Raw genomic sequence first — 26,428 nt, 5'->3', positions numbered from 1 at the left:
GGAGAGAGGAGCCCCAGACCTAGGAGGAACGAGTAGCGCTCCAGAGAGTCCTCTTTGGGCGCAGAAGGTCATGTCCCGGTGTTGGTGACCATTGCAGCTTGGGCTTCCCGTGGGCCCTGGAGCAGATGTGTCCCCTGTGGCTGAACACACCCAGGCCCGGGCCCTGGGAGAGCGGGGTTTGGAGTTGGGCCCTGTTCAAGCCGAGCTTGGCCCTTTATGGGGCCCGTGAGCTTGGGCGGGTTACCCTTCCAGGCCGCTGTGTCCACACCTGTCACGTGGAGAACGTGACCTAGTCCCTGGGGCCACCAACTGAGGCTGTGGTTGCCAGGGCCTCTGGCATGCCATGGCGCTCTGTGCACACAGCAGGGCATCTGCCGGTCTGGGGAGAAGGCTGCCCTGGAGGGAACAGAGCCCCATGTCCAGCTCCCCTGCAGAAGTCACACGGGCCTTCTGTGGCAGCGAACATCCGTCTCCAAGAGAGTGGTCAGGGCTCGGGGGTGTGGGGAGGAAGGCAGCGGAGCAGAGACCCTGACCCTCCCCCTGCCCAGCCAGCCGTCCATCCAGCCCTGCGGGGGCTGCCGTCACTGAGTGCCCCCCATGTGCCGGCTGCTGGCCCAAGCCCTTTCCAGCTGCTGACCGGGTTTGCGGCTCACGTCAAGCCTGTGATGTGGGTACATTGTCAGCCCCACTCGGCAGATGAGGAAGCGGGCAGGGGCAATGTCACTGGTCCCAGTAACACGGCAGAAGGCAGCCTGTGCCTCCCCGAGTGTCCTGGTTCCCTACTGGGAAGGGATGGGAGCACAGGGTACATCACTTTCCTCTGGGGGGATGGTGACGCTGGCCATCCTGTCTGGGCTGTGGGTCCCCCTGCCCCACCCAGGTGGTGGGTGAATCAGGTCGGTGTGGCCTGCGGGTCCCTCACCCGGGTGACATCAGGGCGCAGTGGGCAGGTGTGGGGGCCCTTCGCTGGCTCCTCCCTCAGAGCTGGGGCCTCTCCCGAGACTGAGAGCCACATCTCCTGTGCCCAGGGACGAGTTTGTGCAGATCGGGAAGGGCGCCACCAACAACACCTGCGTGGTCCGTGCGGTCAGCGTGGGCCTGACACTGCTCAGAGCATGGGACGCAGCGCATGGCGGCCTCTCTGACTTCGTCCCGCTGCCTGTCCTGCAGGCCATCTCCCCCGAGCTGTCCGGAGCAGTGGTGGTGGGGGACGTCCTCTGTCTGGCCACGGTTCTGGTCAGCCTGGAAGGTACGAGAGATTCTGGCCGAGGGAACCATCTCTGTAGTTGGGAGGTGGGACGGGGCTCTCAGCCTGCTGTGACAGGTGTGCACATGGAGCTTGGTGATGTTCTAGAGCGGGCATCGGAAAACTGCTGCCCCGGCCAGAGCCAGCCTGCCATCTCTTTCTGCAACAGGCTGTTATTGGTGCTCGGCCACACCCCTCCATCTCCGTGTCATCAGTGGCCGTTTTCACGCTGCATCTGCTGGGCCGAGTGGTGGCATCAGAGACCCTCGGGCCCACACAGCCCCAAAGACTTCAGTCTGGCCCTCTACAGAGAAGCTGGCCCCCCCTGCTCTAGGGGTTTTCCACCCTTGTGGAAACCGTCTACCCCTACAGCCAAGAGCCACGGGACCCTGGAAACATGGCTGGTGCAGCTGAGGAGCTGACTGTTCTGTGTTTTGTTTGGTTGTGGTTGTGGCCGTGCCGCATGGCACGTGGGATCATAGTTGCCCTGGTCCCGTGCCCCCTGTGCTGGAAGTGCAGTGTCTTAACTGCTGGACCACCAGGGAAGTCCCTGACTGTTCGGTGTTGATGAGCTTCTTGGCGGGGCTGCTGCACGGGCAGGTGCCTCTAGGAGGGAACCTCAGCCAAGGAAGCCGCTAGGCGGTGGGGCGACTGTCCGCACCACCCATGCATCCATGAGTCACACGTGCAGTCATTTACTTAATTTTTTTCCTAATTGGCTCCCTTGTTTTAAACCTAATTAAACTCATTGTAAAAGGAAGTTACATGCTGCCTTTAAAGAAAAGCACGTATTATTTGCCACAAGTAGAATGTGGTTGTTGAATCCTTTCATTGCATTTATCACGTGATGAGATTGGCTCTTCACTGAGGACCGCCAGTCTAGTGACAGCTCAGAGCCTGCCACCATCTTGTTTGTTCAAAGGGGATTGCTGAACAGGGTGGGCGGGCAGGCGCGGTGCAGTGGGGAGGCATGCAGTGGGCCGGTCCTCGGGGGCCAGCGTCCGGGTCACCCCAGGGTGGGAAATGACCAAGAGATTCCCAGCAGGGAGGCACTGTGGTCGCAGACAGGAGCCGAGCGGTGGGGCAGTGGAGCGTGGGGCTGGGGGCGGCGAGGACACTGCCCAGGTGACCCAGGTGAGACACGGTGGCTGGAGTGTCAGTCATGGGACAGAGGGGTCACGTGCAGCTTCCCCTCCCAGGCATCCCCGGGACCTGGAGCTCATCAGCCCGCAGCATCCTCCATGTCGACCCCAAGACAGGCGTGGCCGTGGCCCGGGAAGCAGGATCTGTGACCGTTTACTACGAGCTCGCCGGGCACCTGAAGACCTACAAGGAGGTGGGGTTTGGGGGCCTACGTGGCCGAGCCTTTCGGGGTGGAACCCTCAGATTCTGTACTGAGTGATTCCCGTTTGTTAGGGAGAAGGACGCTCCAGCACCTCAGGAGGCAGGCGGATGGGGATTCGTGAGCCTGGTGGGGGCAGGTTCCCCCGCCCGGACTGCCGGCTCCCTTGTCCACAGTGGTGGGAGGAGGGAGGCGGCCTCCTGGGGGTGATCCCCGCGCCCACGCGCTTCGGCTGAGCCCTGGGGGCAGGATTGTCTGCGTGGGCGTCCCCCGGGAGTCGCGGCCGTAGGTGGTCCCGCTTAGCGATTTGGCGTCACCGGCAAAGTTAAACTCCCCCAGCAAGTCACCTTTTGAGTCTTTCTGGAGGTGAACAGAACCGCTCTCTCTTCTGTTTATCTCCAGCTGAGAATGAATCGATGAGCAGAGTCTGGCTGCGTTCCACGCATCTCATTTTTAGAGCAGCGTGTGCCCTGTGGAATCTAGCACTTTAACTTAATAGCGGGTGTGTTTAGTGCTGCGACCCTGCAGTGCGGACAAGCCCAGTGCAGATAGAGGCACCTTGAGACGAATAAAGCAGTGCCCCCCCGACCCCCCAAGAAGCCCTGGAGGGTGGTCAGGCAGGGCTGGGGGAGGTGGCAGAGGAGGGCACTGCACGGAAAAGGCGGGCAGGGTTCGAGAGCCAGCCCTGGGGCTGGAACCCGGGGTGTGTGGGAACAGAGGCTAGCTTTGCGATCAGATCATGACAGTGGTTAAGCTCTGGGGCCAGGCTGCCTGGGTTCAAATCCCAGCTGGGCCACTGAGAGGCTGTGTGACCTTGGGTAAGTTACTTGACCTCTCTGTGCCTCGGTTTTCTTACTGGTAAAATGGGGCTAACACTGTTGTGTGGATTAAATGAATCATTAACGTGTATGAAGCCCTTAGAACGGCACTCGGCACAGAGCACGTGCTCCGTGGGTATGAGCTGCTGCTGCTGCTGTTCGGGGTAAAGATGTTGAAACTGACACCAGACACCGTTGGGATTCATCAGAGATTTTTTTAAGGCAAAGAGTGATATAGATCAGAAGTGTGTTTGGAAAGATTGCCTGGTGCCTGGCTGAGTCTTAGAGCCTGAGGGAGGGGGCATAGCTGCAGGGTGGCAGTCGGGAGACAGAGGAGGGGCCCTCACTGGCACCCCTGGGGAGGCCAAAACTAAGGGTGGGTTTGGAGAGACTCAGGAGGGACAGTCACCAGAGCTTGGTGACCGTTTGGAAGTGGGGCTTGGGAGAGGGAGGCCTTGGCAATGAGTCTCCAGGTCTGGCTGGGGCGACGAGGGGGAGGATGGCCCTTTGCAGAGAGGGGAGCACAGAAGGAGGCGCCAGTGTGGGGGGAGGATGATGGGGAGTTTGAGGTGTTCGTAGCTCCTCCAGGTGGGGCTGGTGGTGACGCAGCTGGGCCGGCGCGTCTGGAGCTCCGGGGCCCAAAGCTGGAGACAGCGGAGGGTGGGGTGCCTGCAGCACAGACGTGGGTCTGAAGCCCTGGGGGTGGCGGGAACACACAGGGCCTACCGGAGCAGGAGGGAGCGGGGCCAGGCCTGGGGTGCTCTGCCAGGCGTGGAGGAGGACGACGGGGCAGGAGACTGCAGAGCGGAAGTCAGGAGCAGAGAAGGCGGGGGCAGCGGGAAGGACCCGGGCGGGGGCGCAGGTGACTGCGGTCAGTGTGGGGGGTGACGGGCCGGCCGTCCAGCTCAGCGTCGGCCACGGCTGCGGGGTCTGCGGGAGCTTGGGGAGGAGTGAGACCCCGTCCCTGCTCTCGAGGGACTCACGTGCTGGTGGAAGCAGGCCCGTGGGGGGCAGGAAGTGCTCGGCGCCTGCCCAGAGCTGGAGACGGCCTTCCACCGGGAGGCGGTGGCCCGCAGCTGGGCCTGTACAGCCGAGTGTTGGCCCTGCAGGAGGGTGGAAGGGGTACCCGGCCTAGGAAGGCTCGTCCTGCCTCAGGAAGGTGCTCAGTGGTTAGATGGCAGGGGTGAGCCAGGAGATAACTTGGCGAGATGAGCCTCGGCCGCCACCACTGGGCCGTGTGGGTCTGCATTTTGGTCAGGCTGATTTATTCTGAATAAACGGCAGTGAAGTAAAATGGATCCTTCTCTCTTTTCTGAAAGATTAAGTAACCCAACTGATGTGCAGAGACGCAGTCATAACTGACTGGGGAGCCAGAGTCTGCAGCCCGCCCCGACTACTGCTTCCATTCAGGCCTGGTGTCGCCCTGCCCCGCGGCTGGGGCAGCCGGCTCCAGGGAGAGTCAGGCCAGCCTGGGGTCTAGTCCGGCTCTGCCCCGTCCGAGCAGGTCACGTAGCCCCGGAGCCTCAGTCCTGTCCCCTGTACCGCAGGGAGGGCAGTGCCTGCATCCCAGGCGCCGGGCCTGTGCGGTCAGCGCTCAAGGGCCTGCCTCGGCTTCCCCCCCAGATAGTGGTCAGCGTCCCTCAGAGGATCGTGGCCCGGTACACCCGTCCCGTCCAGACCAGCTTCCAGGAGGTTGCGGCCTCCAAAGTGATGGTCACCGTGGGAGACCGGAGCTCTAACCTGAGAGGTAAGGAGTGAGGGGTCGTGTGTCCCGCGTGGGCCCTGCCAGGCTCGGGGCCTCGGGCCCTTCTGATGGGGTTTTGCTGCTTTTCCCACTCAAACTCGCTGACTCCGAGGAGGGCATTTAACCCCCGCTGGCCCACCCCTTCCAGCTGTTTAGAAATTCGAGTCCTCCACAGGCAGAAGCAGTGAAGGGATCTTCCTGAAAGCCCAGTGCCGCGAAACTGCCTGTTTCTGGGCTGGAGAGGCAGCATCAGCCCGAGGGCACCCAAGTAGAGAAAGCCACTATCCATCCCACAGAATGTGGCCCAGCAGAGGCCTCGCCGCCGATTTTGGTTTTCGTAATTACCTCTCCCAAGTCATGCATAGAACGTTTGACCTCATCCCCTGCCTGTGACCGCCCTGGACAGCAGCTGCCAGAAATAAACGCATCAATACAGGCTGTTTTTTAAAAACCACTTAACTGGTGGAATTCACTACCACTGTCGTCGTTCTGATGCACCTCTGCTGCCTCGTGGTCACTTCTCTCCCTGCTCCAGTGCAAGTGGACAGCACTGTGCCATTGCCCAAACGCTGCTCAGGGTATTCGGGGGGAACTAGTGCCCTCCTGACATCCAGGGATAAATCGCCCATTTTCCCTGCTGACAGGAGCAGGCGACACGCACTACCGGGCCTGACCTGCTGCCGTGCCCCTGGATGTGGGCTCTGAAAACATGCTGAAATGGCCCATGCTACAGGATGCCCCCCATTCCCACATAATGAGTAATTTGTCCTCGGCTTTTATAAACTGCGGCATCATCAGGAGGAATGTGGGCACAGGTCCGGGTCTCAGACCGGCCAGCCTCCACGTGGCCTGCTCTCATGTCCTCGTGCTGGGGCTCTGCAGGTGGGGGCCTCGGGGGCCTGGGTGCACAGCCTTCTCACCCCCTCCCTTCTCTAGGTGAGTGCTCCCCAAGCCAGGTGGAAAGCATCGCAGCCCTGCACCCAGAATCCCTCCTTGGCTGCCAGCTACAGTTCAAGCAAGACATCTTCGACTTCCCAGCCCGTGAGGTTTTCACCGTAGAACCGGAGTTTGACGCTGCCCTGGGTGAGTCTGCGGGGTTTGGAAGTGAACACTGACCTACGTGGCAGGTTTGCCTGCGGTTCATTTGGCTCACGATGGCCGTCTGTCCAGGGGGCGGCATCTGTCAGGAGCCCGGCCTGGGGACTGATGCCGTCATCCCGGCCTCTGGTTCCCTGCAGCCGCCGGGAGGGGTTGGCATTCCCAGCTGCTCTCAGCAGCCACCTACACCTGGCGGAAAGGACTCGGTTCAGAGTTGGGAACCTGGTTCCAGGCCTTTCCTGCTCTTCTTGGCTCAGAGCCTGCAGGCGAGGAGGCTGCTTCCCTCGTGAAATGGGAGGGGTGGTGCCCTGCTCTGCTGGCGTGACGGGGCTCTGAGAGGGATGGAAGGGCCTTTATTCAACTGGTAGTTGAGGGCATGGGCATCTGTGGAGTGTAACTGCTCCACGGAACTGGTAACCAGAGCCGTGGAACTGGCAGCCGGCACCACGGGCTGGAGCGGCGTGCTGGCCCCATACGTGCTGGCCGAGTGGAGTGACCTGAGTGTCACCAGGTCACTCTAAGAGGAGGGCCACCCCTCACAAGATGCCGTGAGTGCTCAGGACAGTCCCTGGGATGAGCTGGCACAGTGCCCAGCTCATGCACATGCCGAGACGCTGAGTCCCGTGCTCGTGCAACGAGACTGTCGGTGTTGTCGTGAGAGGGTCTGGGGATGACCATTTGGCATGTTGCTCAGTTCTTTCTAAGAATCCGCTGCCACCAGCCTGCAGCTCCCAGGGGCCAGGCGAGGCCCTCCTCTCCCTGGTTCACTCTGCGTCTCTGTCCCTCTGGCAGCAGCACAAAAGCATCCTCAGCACCCAGGCTGCCGTGTGGGATACAGGCGGTGCATCCTGAGGGCACACTGGGTGCAAGACCTGAGCTTGGGGCTTAGCACAGAGTAGGCACTTGGTGGTCCCAGGCCCTGTGGATTCACCAGCACAGCCCCACAAGGGGTGCGATGTTACCCCCACTTGACAAGGGAAACAGAGTCAGCAAGGAAGCCGGCTCACCTGGGGGCTCCTGGCTGGTGGTGGGGAGAGAGGAGGAATGGAAGGGACTCACCTAGAGGCGCCTGGCTAGTGGGAGCACAGGAGGGACCCCAACCCAGGTATCCTGATTCCTGGATCTGGCGCTTTCCGAGGCACCACTCAGCAGTGTTCATTCGGCTCTTTTACCCACTGTGGGTCAGGCACGGACCCTGAATTGTCCCAACCAGGCCTCCACAGAACTTGCTGCCACACCTGGGGCGTCAGCAGTACTGGGGCTCAGCCCCACTCACGTACGGCCAGTGTTGGGTCCTGGTATCTGTTCACCATTCCCTCACCCCTGTTCTGAGCCAGACTGGCCGGGCCCTGAAATGCAGAGCTGGACCAGGCATTCCTGCCCCGGGGGAAATCCATGAACAGAGGATTCTGAGACAGAGAGGGGGAGAGCCGGTCACAGAAAGGGTGTCCAAGGTGGGGGGGGGCACTGAAGAGGGACTTCCCAGGAGGCCCCTGGAGGAGGGCATGCCTCACCCGGGCTCTGCAGGGTGGGTAGGAGTCCTCCAGGGAGCAGGACTAGCATCAGGGCCTAGGTGGAGCGGAGACGAGGTGGAATAACGCCCTCGTCTCCACAGGCCGGTACCTCTGCTCGGTGACGATGCTCAGGCTTACGGACAAGCAGCTGAAGCACCTGAGCCTGAAGAGGACAGCACTGCTGGTCACTCCCTCCCTCCCAGGCAGCCACTTCTCTGGAGAGCAGGTCGGGGCTGAGGTGCCCTTCAGCCCAGGGCTTTACACTGACCAGGCTGAAATCCTTTTGAGCAACCACTACACCAGCTCCGAGGTCAAGGTCTTTGGTGCCATGGAAGTTCTGGAGAACCTGGAGGTGAGTGGTGACCAGGCAGGAGCCAAGGCCTCAGAGGGGACCAAGAGGCAGGGAGGACCAGCTGGGGTGTGGAAATCCTGGACCACCTCTCTTTAAAATTAAAAATTTTAAGGGAATTCCCTAGTGGTCCAGTGGTTAGGACTCCTCACTTTCACTGCTGAGGGCACTCGTTCAGTCCCTCGTCAGGGAACTGAGGTCCTGCAAGCTGCATGGCGCAAAATTAAAAAACTAAAAATTTTTAAAAATTAAGTCCCTTTACCCTTTTCCCCATAGCACTGCTGCTATCTGTCGGCCCGTAGAATCGTGTGAATGGTCGTGATTGCCCCCGGTCTTCCCCAGCTGGAAGTGACGTATGGGGGGAGGCGCTGAGTGCAGGGCCTGCCTGATATGTGGCATCTGCTCAGCGAACGTGTCACGTGCCCATGAATGAATTCAGGGCAGGAGGGCACGCTGACGAGGGGCAGGAAGAAAAGCTCTAACCTCTAACCTATCACTGATCCACTGATGCCGCACACCTGGGGACGGTGGTGTCCCCATCTCTGAGCCTGGGTTTCCCCCTCCGTTGAGTGGCGGGCAGGACACCGGTCCTGCGGCCCGGCAGGCCGGGAGGAGGTCAGGGTGATGTGTGAAGGGCTCACTGGCGTCTCCGCCGGCTCCTTCTCTGGTCTCGCTGCGGCAAATGTAGCTGAATGTCCTCACAGTGACACAGGGATGACGTCACTGTTGGTGGTGGAGCGCCTGCTGGGCCCCACGCTGGGCTGCTGGCCATGGGCCACGGACAGAGCTCCTGGCTGCTCCCTTGGGAAGCTGGAGTTTGGTGATCGCTCACGCAGTGCAGCATTTTTTTTAAGGAGCTCTTGATTAGAATTCCATGATATTGATTTGTCCTTTCCCTAAAAATGCTCCAGCATAGACAGCGTGCTTCCCTGAGTTTGCAGATTGCACGCCTGTCAGTTAGAAGTGCCCAGGCCTCCTCACCTGCCTGGGAAGCGGGAACTGGTAGGGTCCGCGCCATCGGCCCGCGGGCCCAGGAGGGCAGCTCACGTGTGTCAGGCAGACGTGGGGTGTGCCGCTCAGCCCTGACGTCTCTCCCAGGCGAAGTCGGGGTCCCCGGCCGTGCTGGCCTTCGTGAAGGAGAAGTCTCTGGGGCTGCCCAGCTACGTCACCTACACAGTCGGCATCTCGGACCCCACGGCCGGCAGCCAGGGGCCTCTGTCCACCACCCTGACCTTCTCCAGCCCCACCACTAACCAGGCCATCACCATCCCCGTCACCGTGGCCTTCGTGATGGATCGCCGGGGACCTGGTGCTCGTGCGTTACGGGACGGGACACCCGCTGGGAGGGACCTGGCAGCAGGGACGGGCAGAGTGCTCCAGGTGGGAGTGGAGCCGGGAGTTGGAAGGCTGCAGGAGCAGCGATGCAGGATGTGTCTCTCACCCGGGGCGCCTCACCCTCTGAGCACGCGCACGCCGTGAGGGGCTCCGCGGACCGTTTGGTAACTCTCTTTCCTTGGACCACAGACGGCGCCGGCCTCTTCCAGCATGTCCTGGACTCCTACCAGGTCATGTTCTTCACGCTGTTTGCCCTGATGGCTGGGACCGCGGTCACGATCATAGGTGAGGCGGGCGTGCCATGTCCCCACCCCCCAATTGCTCCCCCGTCCCCACCCCCACTCTAACCACCTGTGCGTCTCGCAGCCTACCACGCGGTCTGCACACCCCGGGAGCCCACCGCACCACCGGCCCTCTCCCCGCGAGCCAGCCCTCGGCACAGCCCGCACTGTGAGTAGCCACCCTGAGGAGCGGGTGGCGGGGGAGGGTCCCCAGGTCTCAGAAGGCCTGGCCCTGGGCACGAGCTGCAGCTGGGGTGTGAGGCCCAGAGGGCAGGCCTGGGAGCTGGTGGGGGAATGGGAGCTGGCGGATGCTGGTCCCGGAGGGGCTGGTGCCAGGGAGCCCTGCATCTGCGGGTGTGCATGTGGGGCCGGGGTCCCACCCGCTGGGGCTACCGCGAAGGGCTCTCAGCTGGGGCTGGACGGGCTGACTCAGAGATGAGGGTTCTGGGAGGTCCCAATGAGGTGTTTCTCGGATGGAGAAGAATCACTGGACTCATTTCTGTTAATGGTCCACCTGCCTCTGGTGGTTCTGAAGCCCTGGTGACCCTGCACAACCCCAGGGTCTCCTCTCTCTGTGAGTGGTGTCCCCTGAGGCTGTGCAGTACCCAACCTGCACAGCTGTACGTGGCAGCCCTGTGTCTCCAGATTCCCATTCAAGGGTTCTCTCCCCTCCACAAGGAATCCTTGAGGGGGTGTCTACTGACCTATGGGGCCATGGCCTGGCTTCAAGGGCTCCATGGGTTTTTTGAAAGAGGACACAACTGTGTATATAGATTGGTGTTCCTGGGGTGACAAGATCCTACATGCATCCTGGACCCCTAGAACCACAGCCTTCTCTCAGGCCTGCGACGCCCAGGGCAAGCCGTGGACTGCTCAGCAGCTCGCTTCCCCATGTCGACTCCGACTCATCATCCAGCTGTCCTTGCAGTGGGCGCTCGTCTTGCTAACTGCGTCCCCCAGCACGCCCCTCCCCGGTTTGTTGGAGCCACGCCGGGGACTTCGCGTTGCCCCCTGAGCACTCCAGACCCTTCGCACACGTTGGAGTCTGTTTGTGCAGCTTTCTCTGCCCAGATGGACAGGCCCGCTCCCTGTGTGCCCCGTGGATGGGACGCGGCTGTGGGATCCTGGGACCTGGCAGGCTGTGCGCGCCGGGAGGTCAGGGTCACGGTCCAGGCCGCTGCGTGCGCAGCTCAGCAGGCCCCTGTGGGCCTCGTGCGCTGGCCTGGGAGCCGGGGGCATAGCTAGGCAGCAGCCCCTCGGAGCCGTTGTCTGGCGTAGGCCCTGCGGGGTGTGAGGAAGGTAGAGGTCTCCCTCTGGCTCCTTGCTCACCGGGGCTCTCTTCCCACACTAGATGTTCCTGCCTCATCGCCAACGCCTTTCAACGCGCTGCTTCCTGCTCGCAGAGCCAGCCCTCCCTCGGGGCTGTGGAGCCGGGTGTACCCCTCCCACTAGTCGGGAGGGCCAGGACCCCGTGCCTCCACCACCCCGGGGCCGGGCCTGCTGGGTCCAGCCTGGAGCAAGCCCCGCCGCCGCCGCCGCCCCTCTTCCTGTAACTGTAGTTTAGGCCGTGCTCACGAGCTTGTTCTTATAAGTAGGAGTTTAAGTTTGTTGTCTGGGGGCTTTTGTTGTTGTTGTCTTGTTCTGCTGAGAGTCTCGCAAAGGCAAAGACCTTGACTCATTCCTCAGCCCGGTTGTCTGGGGTTTCGGGACGATGTACACTTTGGCTTTTAGTTTCTTGGTCTCTAAAATCGCTCCCTTCTCAGGACCTGGAGCCGGTGGGAGTCTGGAGAAGGGGTCTGTAGACGCTGTGATAGCAGTGGTCTCAGGGAAAGGACTTTTTATTGGACTTTTACTTGTGTGGGTTCTTCTCTCTCTGGAAACTGGACTCTTCCCCTCATCGGGCTGCTGCTGGGAAATGATTGCAGCGAACAGACACGAGTGACAGGGGCCGCCCCATCCCTGCACAAGTAGCCTCAGGACCGGGGCCAGGGCGCCCGGCTCAGCCTTGGGGGCGCCTGAGACGCCGGGGAGCTGGGAGCTGGGCCTCCTGCCCCCCTCGGGCCACTGTGAGTGGATGGCCATCCTCTGTGGTGCTTTGTTTCCCGAGCGGTGTACTTAGCCTCGGCCCCGGGGTGTCCGGCTCATCCTCCCTCTCCTGGCTTCGCTATCAGCACAGGGACTTCGGAATCGGAGCTGGGAAGTGTCCTTGGCCTGGAGACAGGGACTTTCCTTGTGTTCCACTGTTCCGCCCACGCACAGACCCGTGTTCTCTGCCCCTCCCTCTGTACAAAGCACCTCGCGGATCTGAGCCTCTGCCGCCCCTCGGGACGGCCTCCCTCCGGGCAGCTCCCAGGACAGGCTGGGGAGGGGGCGACTCGGAAAGTGCCCTCCTTCCCAGCCCTCGTCCACACAGCAGCTGAGACCTCCAGGACGCGGCCCCTCCTGAGGCCGGGGTGCCGTGCCGCCCCCAGGAAGGGCGGAGCCCGGCAGGCGTGGACCCCGAGCTGCACATGTGAATCTGCCTCAGCCCTTTGGGACTGGGCCACACGATTTATTTTTTTAAAGCTGGAGACAGGAAGAATTGTGCCTTGCATATTACTTGAGCTCAAACTGGCAACTTGGATGTAAATAGGCACATTTCTACTTGGTTTATTTAATAAAGCTCTATATAATTTCTTAAGATGAGCGTGATTATTGCCAGAATCACATGCGTCCTGCCCAGAAGTGACCCAGGCCTGGTGACATTGCTTGCCGTTGTGTGCATTTGGGGAGCGGGTCTGTGTCCTGCCAGCCTCTCTTCTCTGGCTGGACAGCCCGGCCTCCCTCCCACCCCTGAGGGACCAGCAGGCACCAGGGCGGGGTGCCGTGGTGTCTGCCCACAGCTGCCTGCTCAAGGCCCCCAGACAGGCCTTCCCTGTCGGAGGACGTGGCAGCCCTGCCCACACATCGCTGGGGTCACCGAGATGGCCTCTCGGCTCCCCTCCCTCTCCAGCCGTCCCCCTCTCTCTGCAGCTCTGGCTCCACCACCCCACCCCCTGAGACCATCTCCCCGGGTCACCAGCGCTCTGCCTGGCCTCTGCAGCCGGACGCCGGCCCCATTAGTTAACTGGCCCTGCCTTGCCGGCAGCCCCTCCTCTGTGTCCCCCGGCCCCTCACCCTGTGCCCCTCAGGGTTGGCCCTCCCAGCCCCAGGCCCTGCCTGCGGCCTTCACGGGGCACTCGTGTGGGGTCATCCTGAGTGCCCCGTGGGGCAGGGCCTGGCATCACGTGTCATGGGTGGGAATGGAGGCTTAGAGACAGGTAGCCACCCAAGGTCGCAGGCCACCCAGAGGTGCTGCTGGTGGAGACCAGTTGTCCCCGACGTCACTTGCCGGCCTCCTCAGAGTCTGAGCCTCTGACGAGGAGCTGGGCAAAGAGCAGCCAGAATTTCAATGCAAAATTTGCATTTCCCAGCGCCTTGTGCTGCTAGAAGCCAACATGTGACTACATTTGGGGCCAGAACAGAGCGGCTGTGTCCCAGGCAGCTGGTGAAACGGTGCCCTGAAGGGATAGGTGCCCTGTTCACCTCCCGTCCCATCATCGCCAGCTCAGCAGACCCGGTGGGGCTCTGCCTGGCAAGGACAGCCGGGCCACCAGAGTCGCTGGGCCGTCCTTGTGTCCAGCCTGCACCCCAACCCGGGACGGCCTCCCCTGACGCCCAGGCATACGGGCAAGAGTTCTGGGCTTTCTTCTCCCCAGACGTCACCGTCATCTTAAAGCATGTGCTGCTAGAAACAACCAGACCCAGCCAGAGGCGAGGGCGTTCACAAAACCCAGTGACGTGCTTCAGCTTTCTGTTCCCAAACTAACCAAGCAACTTTCACTCTCTAAAGGGTGCCAAAAAATGCTTTTAGCACCATTTAGCGCTAAAATTATAGTATTGCATATAGATTTTTTTTTTCCTCCAGAATTCCTAAGTTTGGCCAGAAAATACCTCTGTGTCTCTCTCTCTGTCTCCCCCTGTTTTTCTGTGTGTGTGTTGGTGTGGGGGACATGCTGGAAATGTTACATCTCGAGGTCTGAAATACCAGCTACGAGACAGCCCAGAACCTGGGCATCCAGGTGGGTGGGAAAGGCATGGAGTTTGGAGATGAGGTGGCCAGGGGTGCAGGCCCCCCGTCTGGGGCTAGAGCGGAATTGTGTTCCCTCCCTGCGCTGCAGTGTTCCCCTGTCTGCATCTGGCCTGCCTGCCACCCTGAGTGGCTCTGGGGGAAGAGGTGGTAGGTGGGCTGCATGCTCTTCCCAGCCCTCAGCCTCCCAGTGCCTCCCCCAGAGGCTGATTGCATTCCCCCCATGGAGGGGGCGCCATGGTCACGTGACTTGCTTTGGCCAACGGAAAGTGGGTGGAAGTGACCGCATGTCAGTTCAGAGCCTGCGCTTAAAGAGGCCTCACCAGTTTCTGCTCACCCTCCTTGTCCTTCTGCCGTTGACAGAATAACAAGGAAACCCAGGTAGCTGCTGGCCCCAGGAGGAGGAGAGACATCTAAGAGGGACCTGAGACATATCTGCCTATCCCAGACCAACTGACCTGCAGACTTGTGACCTTGAGAGTAAATGATGATAGTTACAAACCACTGACTTTGGGGACAGTTTGTTAGGCAGTGTTGTTGCAGCAGTAGGTGACTAATACAAAGCGTGGCATGGATTCCCTTCTGGCTGAGCCCATCAGGGCAGGTTTCTGCCACTTGTCACAGAGTCTGATTGACATGGTTGCAGCCTTGTGGCCCCTTCCCTTCAGTCTGTTCTCTCCTGGGCCCTGCCCGGGGCTGCCCCTTTGGCCCATCCCGCTGGACAGGGCTTTCCAGTGGCCCTGGCAGAGGCTGGAAGGGCGCCTGGCGCTCAGAGCCCGGGCCAGGCACTCAGGCAGGCACCTCAGAGGCCCCGGTTTCCTCCCTCTTGAGAGGGACCCAGTCAACCTCACCCTCGGGCTGCTGCTCTCATCCTGTTGTCACCCCAATGGGCTGGGTGAGACACATCCTGCTCATGGCGACAACCCGGAGCAAGAGAGCGGGAGGGAACACCCCCCCCTGCCCAGGGGCTGGGCTGGGATGGGCCTGCTGGCCTGTGCTCTCCAGTCCCTTGAACAAAACCAGTCACGAGTCTGAATCTAGAATCAAGGCTCAGGAATAGTCTACCTTGGCTGGGAGGAGCTGCAAAGCCACAGATGTGAACGGAGGGGTCAAAAGTCAAGGTCATTAAATACATAAATAAATGTATTTAACAAAAGAGTCAAGGTCATTAACACAAAGCAATCATGGGTTGTCTTTTTTCTTATTGTTCAACTCCCTCATCATACATCATACATCATGCAGACGGGAAAACTGAGGCCCAGAGACAGGAAGGGACTAGCAGGGGCCACCCCTGAGTAGCACACCAGGCCCCGGCCCTGAAGGTCAAGGTCGTCCCCCACCACCACCCCCGCCTCCCCAGAGCGGTGACACAGGTCATGAGGACGCATTAGTCAATGGCGTGGGCCTTTCACCCTATGATTAATTCTCAAGGATCCTGTCTAGATCCACAATTTCAACATCACATAAAGTGAGCAATCTCAGTTAAAGAGAGAAAGGAAGAAAACAAAGCCCGGGACCTTGGGTTTTGTGATTGTCTATTATTTTGTTTTATGTTGTATGTAATTAGCACATAAACTTCCGTGGAAGATTTCATTAGCAGACTCATCAGGTGACCACTTTCATGTGGGGAGTATTTACTGAAGGCAAATAAAGACAATTTATAAGAACCAGGAAAGTGGAATCCCATTTTCCCATTGCTCCACAGCTGCAAGGTGTAATGGCTCCAGGGCAGTGCCGGCTCCCTCTCTGGGTCCTTCTCCACAGAGGGGTACATCGGGAGGCCCAGGGCAGCAGCCCAAAGCCTCGTGGACAAGGCCCAGGCACTGGGTAGATCTCCTGCCTGTGCCAGTAACCAGCCAGGGGACCTTGACCTTGAGTACTTCCTGTCACCTCTCTGAGCCTCAGTTTCCCCGTCTGCAGAGTGGTAATTATCACACTACCTCCTCCGTAGGTGTGCCGTGTGGACTGAATGAGCTCCTGTATTAAAACCCCCAGCACGGTGGTGAGCAAACATTTGGTGCTCGGTAAATATGAACTTTTCTGCCTTCTTCTCCCTGGTGATTAGAGACAGTTGTCCTCACTCTCTTGGGGGCCATGACACATTCCCCAGGAGTCCCTGTCACTGCTCACCCGGCCAACTGAAGCAAATCAACAGTCAGGTCCGGGCTCACAAATGTGGATGATGGGCCAGGCAGGCAGCCCCCGAATGCAAGGGGCTGGAGGTGGATGCTGGCAACCTGAGTGCATGGCCTCACCCACTGACCTCTAGCTGCCAGGTGGGGACAAAGCCCAGTGGGGCCCATTCTTCTAGCTTTCTAGAGACTCCAAAAGTCCTTTGGGGGGTAGTAAAACCTTCCACCTTATAAATAATGGTAATAAAATTAAAGTTTAAAAAATATTAAAAAAAAAAACAAACTTGTGTGGGCCAAAGAAACCTGCCCTCAGGCCACCAGTTTTCAATCTCTGAATTTCTTCATAACTGGTAAAATTCTGGTTCGTGTGTTTCCCCAGTCCCTTCCTGTGGCCCCGGCAGACATTACTAATTGCTCCCAGCACTCTTTCCTGCTCAAGCGGGACTCTGCCTCAGATTCCCTACAATCCAGCATCCGGGCAGCCACAGCCAGTCAGCTGGTGTTGACAGAGGAGAGGAGTCCCATCGTCCTCCCTAATCTACTCCAAGCCCCTCATTTTAGAGGCAGGAAAGGACTAGTTTTAGCTCACCTATAACCAAAGATGCGAAGGTATCATCTTTTCTCTGGCAACCAGACACAGAGGGAGTGGCTAAAAGATGCTGTGTATGTTAGAATGTGTCTTTTTTTTCCTTCAGAAGTATTGATTTGGGACTGAAGCATCTTAAAATGCAGAAGAAGTAGGCAAATGTTGCAGCTCCAGCTACCTGCCCCTACTGCCCACAGGGTCCAGGGGTCCAGGGCGAGGAGATTGATGGGCAGAGGTAGGAAGTTTAAGTGTATAACTGTAATCAGTTTGTTAAGTTTTCAGGAACCACTGAAATGACATTCACCATCCATGTGGGGAGGGGAATGGGCGCTCATGGTCTAAATCAAAGGAAAATGATCAAGGGCTGTTTCTTGGGCACCCCAGTCGGAGACAGATTTGTGTCGGCTGTCAAGTCGATAATTTTGTTCCCTACGCCAGGAAGGTTGAGATGCTGTTACCACCTCGGGGGGCTGTTGGCAGCCTTTATCAACGCCCTGCTTCCCAAGGAGCTGGCAGGGCAGAAGGCAGAGTGATGAGTCAGATGGAGCTTCTCTGTGGAGGGGCAGAGAGACAGACAAGGCTCAGAGCACCTTCTACAGGTGGGGAAAGGGACCTTGGTGGGTTGGAGGGTTGGAAGAGGCTCCTGGGAGGAGGCGAGTCAGAACCAGGGTGGGAACAATGGGTGTTTAGGCGGAGGGGCCGGTTTGAGCCTAAGGTCAGACACTTCTAGCCTCCTGTGGGGAGGAACAGATAGTGGCCTGGGTTCCAGTCCTCACCCATTTGGGATAGAGTTATGGCATGTTGTTCTGGGTATAAAAAGCTCTTGGCTCCCAAGCTAGGGGATGTGGGGAAATACTGATTTGGGGTGACCGGGGTCAGTATATTCAAACCAGGCTTCCTGTCCACCCCCACCCCCATCCCCGGTCCTGTAACATTCCCCAGGGGCACACGTGACTGGGTTGAGATGTTCTGAGTTCAGGACACCCAGAGGGGAGAAGTCAGCAAACTTAATTCTTCACAATCTAACTGGACTTTCTTTTAGGTTTTTCGACCTACATTAAAACCCATTTTCAGTAAAATTTCACAAAATTTCAGATTTGGAGTAGGTTATTTAATTTGATCATTAAAACCTATTTTATCAAGTCCTGTCATAAAATATTCTAATTATGGTTAATCCTCATTGTATTTCATCCTGTAAATTGTTTCATATGTTCTACTTCCTACAGATAAAAGTATACAACAGATGTCAACTTAGAAAGGGTGGTGGGGGATAGAGTTTTTCCCAAATTCTATGAGGGAGCACACAAAAAGCTGTGAAACTTCCCCTGTAGGCAATGGGGAGCCATGGAGGGTGCCAGAGCAGGAGTGTGCCATGGCCAGAGACTGGCTCAGAGGGTCACTCTAGCGGTAGGTGTCTGTGTGAGTGGAATCCCTTCAGGGCAGCCAATAGGATGACTGCTCGTCCAATGCGAGCTGACAGGCTCTATGTGGGGAAAACACGTGCACTCACCTCACCTCTGCCCCTTGGTCCTTTCACCAGGCTCCCCCAGGCTTCTGCTTCCGGCCCTGACTGTCCAGCCAGTCCCCTCCCCTCTCTGGGTCTCAGCTTCCCCTTGGTTCTGATCAGGTGCCCCAGCTCCAAAAGGCTGCGGGTCCAGGAAGGGAGCAGACCCAACACCCGGCCCCGCCTACCCACCTACCCACCCCTTGGATCCACAGCCTCTGGGAGCACAGCTGCTGCCCCCGGGGGCTGCCCTGCTCTTGGCAGGAGAGAGACTAAACCTCAGAGGCCACAGCTGAGTGGGGCTGGGCGGCCCGATTTAACCAGCACGCCGCTGTGAGGCTCTGAAGGGCAGGACACTCAGGCCCCGCTTTCCTGACTGATTCGGAACATCTGAGCCTCATTGGCTCCTCCCACCCCAGGTCCGCTGGGGCCTTGGGGATGCTCCCGTCAGCCCCTGGGCCAGTCTGCCCTTCTGTTTGTCTCTTCTCCCTTCTCCCCCTGCCTGGCTCCCCCCTCAGGGCAGAAGTCTCACCTCTTCTGCAATTTCTCTTCTTCCTCTTGCCTCCTGCACCCCTCCCCCTCACCTCCCCCTTTCACTCTCCCCTCCCCCTCCCCCTCCGACTCCCTCTTCTAACACCCTACAGCCACGCTACTCAAACTCTGGTCCTCCTCGGATCAACAGTGTGGGCGCCACCCGGGAGCCTGTTAGAAATGCAGACTCTCAGGCCCCACCCCAGACCTGCTGGATCAGGACCTGCATTTCAGCAAGACCCCCAGGTGGCTTGTGTGCACTTTTCTAATTACAGAGTAATCTGAGTTAATTGAAGTAGAAAATAGAGACAAGAAAAGAAACATCACCTGTAGCCCCTCTGCTGATTGCCAGCTCCGTTTTCAATTTGCTGTTCTTTCTTCCCAAGAGTTTTTCTTAATTTTTATTTTATATTGGAGTATAGTTGATTTACAATGTTGTATAAGTTTCAGGTGTACAGCAAAGTGATTCAGTTATACATATCTATTCTTTTTCAGATTCTTTTCCCATATAGGTTATTGCAGAATGTTGAGTAGAGTTCCCTGTGCTATACAGTAGGTCCTTGTTGGTTCTCTATTTTATATATAGTAGTGTGTGTATGTTGATCCCAACCTCCTAATTTATCCCTCCCTTCCCATACTCCCCCTTTGGTAACCACAAGTTTGCTTTCTAACCCTGTGAGTCTGTTTTTGTTTTGTAAATAAGTTCATTTGTCTCATTTTTTTTAGATTCCACAGAAGTGATATCATATGATATCTGTCTTTCTCTATCTGACTTACTTCACTTAGTATGATGATTTCTAGATCCACCCATGTTGCTGCAAATGGCCTTAGGGTGGGTTGTAAGAGTTGTTGAGCCAAAATCCCAACCGGGATTTAATTTCTGGAAGCCCCTCCCTGAACCAGCCGCCCTGACTGTGGCCATCTCTGTCCCAGTGGAGTTCACTCCAGTCGGCCTGGCACAGCCAGGGATGGGGACCAAAGTCCTGCTGAGGACAGAAACGACAAAAGCAGTTGAGGTTCCCTGCTGATGGGAGGGATGGTCCTCGCAATCCTGAACTTCACTCACCCTCTAAGCCCAGCCTGCACTGGCCGCAGGGCCCCAGGAGGCTTCCGACCCCTCCCTGCACTCCCGGACCTCATGTCCCATGCGGAGACAGCCCAGGCTTAGACCAGGGCCAGAGGGGGAGCAGTCCTGAGGGAGCTCGGAGGAGGCCCAGCCAAGTGTAGGGGAGGGGATGGTCAGGGAGGGCTGCCTGGAAGAGGGGACACTTGCTCAGGCATCTTGGTGGGATAGTGACAGCTTTTTCTGGTGGACAAGAGAAAGAGGGAAGGGTTCCCAAGAAGAGGGAACAGCACTTGCAAAGATGACCAGGGAGAGGACAAGGAGTTGTGTGTGTGTGTGTGTGTGTGCTGGGCGGGCAGTTTCAGTAGCATGGCAGTGTGTAGCAGAGGTCAGGAGAATGTTGAGGTTATGTGTCTGGGGCAGGGTTTCTGCAGGTCTGTTGTAAACACTTAAGCAAGTGAAGTTAAGGGCTGGACCCGGCCACTGTTTTCTATGTGCAGGCTCTGGAGCCAGGAGGCCTGGGTTCAAATTCTGACTCTGCTTCTCATGTGCTGTGTGACCGTGAGTTAGTTGATGAACCTCTCTGTGCCTCAGTTTCCTTACCTGGGAAATGGAGGCAATGATGGTGCTTCCATCATTTGGGCTGATGTGAGATTAAATGAGTTAATTAAGGGAAAGTACTGGGAAGAGTTCTTGGCATATAAAGGGCCAGCCAGAGACCAAGGGTGGGTGGTCCACTGCTCCGATCCTCAACTGCCTCAGTTGCACTGTGGGCAGTGTGAAACCTCTCCTGCAGGGGTGTTTGTAAATATTCAGCAACATCCAATAGGCATGCATGTGCCTGGCCTTCTGCCTGGCAGGCTCGGCTTCTCTCATGGAGCTGGCACTGTAGTGGGGGACACGGAAAAAGTATAAATAGATAACCCGGTTGCAGAGATAGTGCTAAGTGCCATGAGAAGCAAGATGGTAGGAGAGAGGATGATGGCATGGTGGAGGGGACCCTGAATCAGTTTGCTGGTCGGGGAAGACTTTTCTGCAGTGATATTTGAGCTGAGACCTCAGAGCCAAGGAATCAACAAAGATGGGGCAGGAGGAGCATGCCAGGCCAAAGGAACAGCGTGTGCAAAGGCCCTGAGGTGGGAGTGCTTTGGGTCTGACTGTGGAACAGCATGGGGGCAATGTGGCTGGAGAAGGGTGGCCAGGTTTCAGCAAATAAAAATAATAGGGCACCCAGTTAAATGTCTGCAATTAGAATTTCAGGTAAACAGCAGAGGATTTTTTTAGTATAAGTATGTCCCAAACGATGCATGGGACATACTTATACTAAAAAAAAAAAATCATTTGTTGTTTATTTGAAATTCCAGTTTAACTGGGAACCTCTATTTTATCTGGCAATCCTAGGCTGGAGGGGGGAAGTTGGGGGAGATGAGTCAGCAAGCAGGCGGGGCTTGGCCGACCTGGGGAGGTGGCTGGATTTCATTCTCAGGGTCATGGTTAACAGGGCCGTGGCCTCCAGCTTCCATCCTGCTCCAGGTGCTAAATGGGTGGGCATTTTAGCTTAATGGGGAAAGTGTCTGTCAGGGACCCCAGAACAAGTGGTTCAAGCCACCCACGTCATGGAGAATTCTCCAAAAGATGACTCATCCCAAGTAACAGACAAGAGAGCTGGGGCTGCATCGCGCTAACCTCCCTCACGGGAATGACAGGGAGGGGAGGGGAGGCGGTCGAGGTAGTAGGGAGTGATGTTAAAATTAGAACAATCCTGTTCTCCTAATCAGAGATGCAGCCAGTGCCCCACGAATCTGTAATGGGCTTCCTTGCAGACTTCTGGAAGGGGGAGGCCAGGGTCAGCTGTGTAAATATTCATGGGGTGCTGGGAGAGGGTCCAGGGGGATGCGGGCCTGCCCGCTCCCCGCAGAGGCCCAGCGGGAGGTCTGGGTGCTTATCCTGCCCTGCGGCTAACTGGGTGACGTCAGGCCTTCCCTGCTCCCTCTGAGCCTTGGGGGGACGGATGGAGAATCAAGTTCAGGACAGGATCCCAGAGGGAGGATCAGGGCCCCTCACTTGGCCTCTGCTGGCCCCGCAGACTCTGTGCTTGCTGAAAGAAAGAATGAATGAGTGAATGAATGAATGAGGGCTCTTTGGCAGCTCCCTCCTTTTCCTGGCAGGGCTATTTTAAGCCTCCTGCTAGGCCCTGTGTGGGCACATCCACACCGTGTCACGGCAGACAGATTAAAAAGCACCCACATGCCTCATTAAATAGAATTTATATATAACTATATGGCGCTGAGTCAAGATGCAATTGACTAGTTGACTGATGTTCTGTGCTGTGGACATTTAATTAAACATTTATTCATTTTGACATGTCAGTGTGTCTTTTTCCTCCCTCCTCTACCCCATCTCAAACACATTCCTGGGCCCCTGACAGGCTCCTGGCTGCCGAAGCTCTGCCCCAGCGGCTAAAGGGGCGGCCTTGTCTCAGGGCTGCAGGCGCCCCGTCTGTAAAAGGGGAAGGTTGGATGAGGTGACCCCCACTGGGCATGTTCCTCCCGTGAGGAGGACTCTTAGAGCCCCCCACCCCCATTCCTACAGAGACTGCGGAGTGATAATAACTGCAGTCCCTCAGAGGGACGTTGAATTCCACAGCCTCCAACATTGACAGATGTTCTTATCCCCATTTTACAGATGAAAAGGCAGAGGCTGGGACGTCAGGACAACGCTGTGGGGCCCTGGTACACCTGAGACAAACTCCCTGAGGCTGTTTGAGGAGATGTGGGCCCAAGAGCATTAAACATCATGGGATGACAGGGCATAGAGGCCCATTTCCCTTCAATCCTGATTATAGGAAGGAGAAGCACTTGGCCACCTGCTGCTGGGTCTTCAACGCCCCTCCAGCACTTGCTAATCGAGAAAGAACAGGCCCCACACTCACAGTGTAGAAGGACAACAATTTCTAGCTAGAAATTAACGTTTTTTTCCATTCTACTTTACTTTATGGATGACCTCATAATTATGGCAACAGATACAAAGTTTCATTTCAGACTAAATATATTTGATAAGAAAACTTAAACTAAAAATATTTTTGTTTAACAAAGTAAAGAAAAAATCAAATACATGTTTAGCGTGTACTCAGGGCAAAATTCATGAAGGCAGCATTTTTAGTTGATTCACAGTGTTATGTTAATTTCTGCTGTACAGCAAAGTGATTCAGTTATACATATACATATTCTTTTCCACAGGATATAGTTGAATATAGTTCCCTGTGCTACACAGTAGGACCCTGTTGTTTATCCATTCTATATATAATAGTTTGCATCTGCTAATCCCAAACTCCCAATCTTTTCCTCCCCTCCCCACCTTGGCAACCGTAAGTTTGTTCTTTATGTGTCTGAGTCTGTTTCTGTTTCGTAGATATGTTCATTTGTGTTGTATTTTAGATTCCATATATAAGTGATATCATATAGTATTTGTCTTTCTCTTTCTGACTTACTTCGCTTAGTATGATAATCTCTAGGTCCATCTGTGTTGCTGCCGATGGCATTATTTAATTCCTTTTTATGGCTGGGTAATATTCCATTGTATATATGTACCAAATCTTCTTTATCCACTCATCTGGTGCTGGACATTTAGGTTGTTTCCATGTCTTGGCTACTGTGAATAGTGCTGCTATGAAATAGGGGTGCATGTATATTTTTGAATTATAGTTTTGTCTGGATATATGCCCAGGAGTGGGATTGCTAGATCATATGGCAACTCTATTTTTAGTTTTTTGAAGAACCATCATACTGTTTTCCATAGTGGCTGCACCAATTTACATTCCCACCAACAGTGCAAGAGGGTTCCCTTTTCTCCACACCCTCTCCAGCATTTATTATTTGTAGACTTTTTAATGATGGCCATCACGAAGGCAGCATTTGAATGACCAAACTTGGGGTTCCGTTGGGGTGGACTGCAATTAACATGCTGTGCGTCCTCAGACAAATCAGTCCCCCTCTCTGGGCCTTCCCATTTGTAATAAGGATTGCTAACCCAGACAAGCTCCAGTGCTAAGGATCTAACTCTGAAGATTCCTTATTCTGATAGTCTTCTGCTTCTTTCAAGCGCAGGTCAACGTCTTCCCTATAGGTCCAGCAGAGAGTGGACCAAAGGCACTTAGAACAGGCCTGAATCCTGATGTTATGTTCTGTGCACATAAGCTCCAGGAGCCTGGCACTGCAGATGAGAGACGTGGTGAGCGCTTCAGTTCTGTGGTGGGTTGTGTGCAGCTGCTCTGAGAGTCACTGAAAGCAGCAGTGTTGTAGGACCAGCTTAGGACCAGTTACCTGCTCCTAAAACGTGGGACAATTGAGGAATGAGGACCTTCCTGATTTGCAGAAACAAGGTGATTGATAAGATGACTGCAATCACCAACCAGCCTTAGCTAGCGTGCCCACAAAGTGCTCCTCAGCCATCCAGAGAGAGAAGGGCCTGATGGCCAGCTCTGAGAATTAGCAGTGTGGAGCATCAGGACGGTGAGGTGGGTGGGAGGTGGCCAGCATGGACTCCAACCCCCAGGGAGCTCTCGAGATGCCTTAACTCTCCTAAACACGTGCCTCTCGGCATTATGAGAATCCTGTCTGCGTCTCTGCCTTTTGATAGGAGAGTGGGAGACATTAACCTTTATTGTACTGTTGATCTGTTTAGACTTACTTGGCCATCTTATTTTAATTTTAATTCATCATAATTTCATTGTGTTTCATTTTAAAATTGATCAAATTATCTTTATTCCATTCCTCCCCCTACTGCTTTGAAAACTATGCCTTCTATCTCTGTTTTTCTAGTGACTAATTTTATATTTTTAACACACATAGTTCATTTTCTAATAATGTTTATTGTTTAACAGTGTCTGTGTTCCAACTTGGTCTTTGTGAATGCTGATAAATCCCTGAGGCAAGGATCAGGGAGTCGGGGAAAGGTAGGATGAGGTCATATACACCTACCCCGTGCCAGGCACTTTCTCCATGTTTCCATATATGACCTTAATTTATCCTTAGAGCAGCCTGGAAAGGAGGATTAGTCTTTCCATTTACATAAAAGTTAAGTGAAGCTCAAGAGCTGAAGATGGTGGTCCAGGGCTTATTAGCAAGTTGGTGGCCAAGCAGGATTTCTAAGTCCTGGCTCTTTCCACCATTTTTTGTCTGTCTTTCGGAACTTTCCACCACTTGTCTGCACTTCCTCAACAAAGATCTGGGTGAGCTGGAGCGTGAAGACAGAGGTAGAGGTGAGCATGTGCAGGGGGAGGGGAAAGCCCCCCATTGTTGTCTGGCCCCTGCTTCCTACCAGTGAGGGTTCAGGGTGCCTGGGAGCCCCACAGAGCCCTGGGTGGGCACCTTCCTGCCCACAGGCTCTGGGGAGGACAGCTGTGCTGATTCTGGGGGTGGGGGGTCTGCCCCACTCAGTCACTCATTCCTCAGATGCTTCCTGAGCCCTTCTTGGTGGCAGTTCATGGGAGTGGAGGTTCAGGGATCAATCAGAATCCAGGCGAGGTGAGAGGGAGACGTGCAAAGAGAATAGGACACCTGGAGATTATTTGTTCCCTTTCAATGCACTTATTATTATGGCTCTATTTTGAAAAGGTAATACATACATGAAAAGGAAAACAATATCTGAACTTTATAAAAGGCTTTAGAATCAGTCTTCTTTCCACCCCTAGGATATTGTTATTATATAAAAGGTAAACATACATGAGGAAGTATAAAAAATCCAGAGGCACCCACCTTTAGCATTATCTGGAGCACATCCTTCTGGAAATAGTCGGTACAAATTCAAGCACACAATTCTGCATGTTCCTTCATATTTTCACACTGCTAGGAGCAGCGCACAGCTTCTGTTCTGTGCCTGACTTTCATCACTTCCTTTTCCCTGAAGATCACCCTTGTCGGTCCATAAAGGCCAACATCTGCTAAGGCTGCAGATTTCCACAGGCTGGATTTTCCATGATTCCTGTGAACCAGTGAGTGGGTTTATTGTGGAATAAATTCCTACACTTGGAATTGTTGGGTCAAAGGGTGGTGTGTGAAACCTGGAGGACAGTTCAATTCCCCACTTGTCTTCTGAGGAGCATGTGCCATTGTCACCCCAGCTGTGACTGAGAGTTAGTGCTTGTTTTTCCACAGCCCCACCAAACTGAAGACCATCTTTTTTTTTTTTTTTTTTTTTGAAGACCATCTTTTAAACACAGCAGGAAGAGGAGCCTCGGGAGCTAAAAGGAGCCCCCACGTGGGCTGGGGGAGTCAGGGAGGGCTCCTGGAGGGAGGTGCCACTTGGATTGGGTTTTGAAGGATGCATAGGAGTTTGTCAGTCTGGGGAATGTGGGGAAGGAGTGTCTGGAAGAAGGAACAGCATGTACAAAAGTGCAGAGGTGTGGGAGCATGTGGTGCGTCCAAGGCAAGAAAGTACAGAGAGGGGTGGAATGGAGAGGCGGGGACCCAGATGCCCAGGATGAGGGGCCATGCGGCTGTGCCTCCACCCCTTTCTTCTCTGCACCCTCTCTGATAGGGAATGAAAACAGCCTTCACTTCAGGGTGAGGCTTTGTGGAATAATCAGTAAACCATTGGAAGTGGGGCAGGGTGGGGAGAAGCCACACACAGAGCCTGGAATTCAAGGTCACAGTTACTCCTTCAACAAGACCACAGGGACCTTGACTCCTCTGGGCCAGGCCTTTGGCTGGAGGTTACAGACAGGAGCACTGAGGTGAGAGGCAGGCAAGGCTTCCCCGGCAGTTACGTGGAGGCCCA

The 26,428-nt window shown here is 55.9% G+C and overlaps 1 protein-coding gene across 1 annotated transcript in view; it reads left to right on the top strand.

Annotated features, from left to right (window-relative positions):
• Nucleotides 1–11,179, top strand: part of NUP210 (nucleoporin 210) — a gene marked incomplete at its 3' end in the record, with an annotated part of 100,243 nt that extends 89,064 nt beyond the window's left edge. Inside the window, exons 32-40 of the mRNA XM_079713598.1 lie at nucleotides 1,029–1,249; nucleotides 2,446–2,582; nucleotides 5,030–5,153; nucleotides 6,087–6,233; nucleotides 7,864–8,114; nucleotides 9,210–9,426; nucleotides 9,636–9,731; nucleotides 9,813–9,896; nucleotides 11,079–11,179. Coding sequence (XP_079569724.1) covers nucleotides 1,029–1,249; nucleotides 2,446–2,582; nucleotides 5,030–5,153; nucleotides 6,087–6,233; nucleotides 7,864–8,114; nucleotides 9,210–9,426; nucleotides 9,636–9,731; nucleotides 9,813–9,896; nucleotides 11,079–11,179 — 1,378 coding nt within the window. The remainder of the gene's footprint in view (nucleotides 1–1,028; nucleotides 1,250–2,445; nucleotides 2,583–5,029; nucleotides 5,154–6,086; nucleotides 6,234–7,863; nucleotides 8,115–9,209; nucleotides 9,427–9,635; nucleotides 9,732–9,812; nucleotides 9,897–11,078) is intronic.
• Between the last annotated feature and the right edge of the window lie 15,249 nt (nucleotides 11,180–26,428).

Source organism: Hyperoodon ampullatus, assembly GCF_949752795.1.
Source record: "Hyperoodon ampullatus genome assembly, chromosome: 10".
NCBI classification, from domain to species: Eukaryota; Metazoa; Chordata; class Mammalia; order Artiodactyla; family Ziphiidae; genus Hyperoodon; species Hyperoodon ampullatus.
Note: the sequence above shows the minus strand (reverse complement) of the source record. Positions and strands in the feature narration are given on the sequence as shown.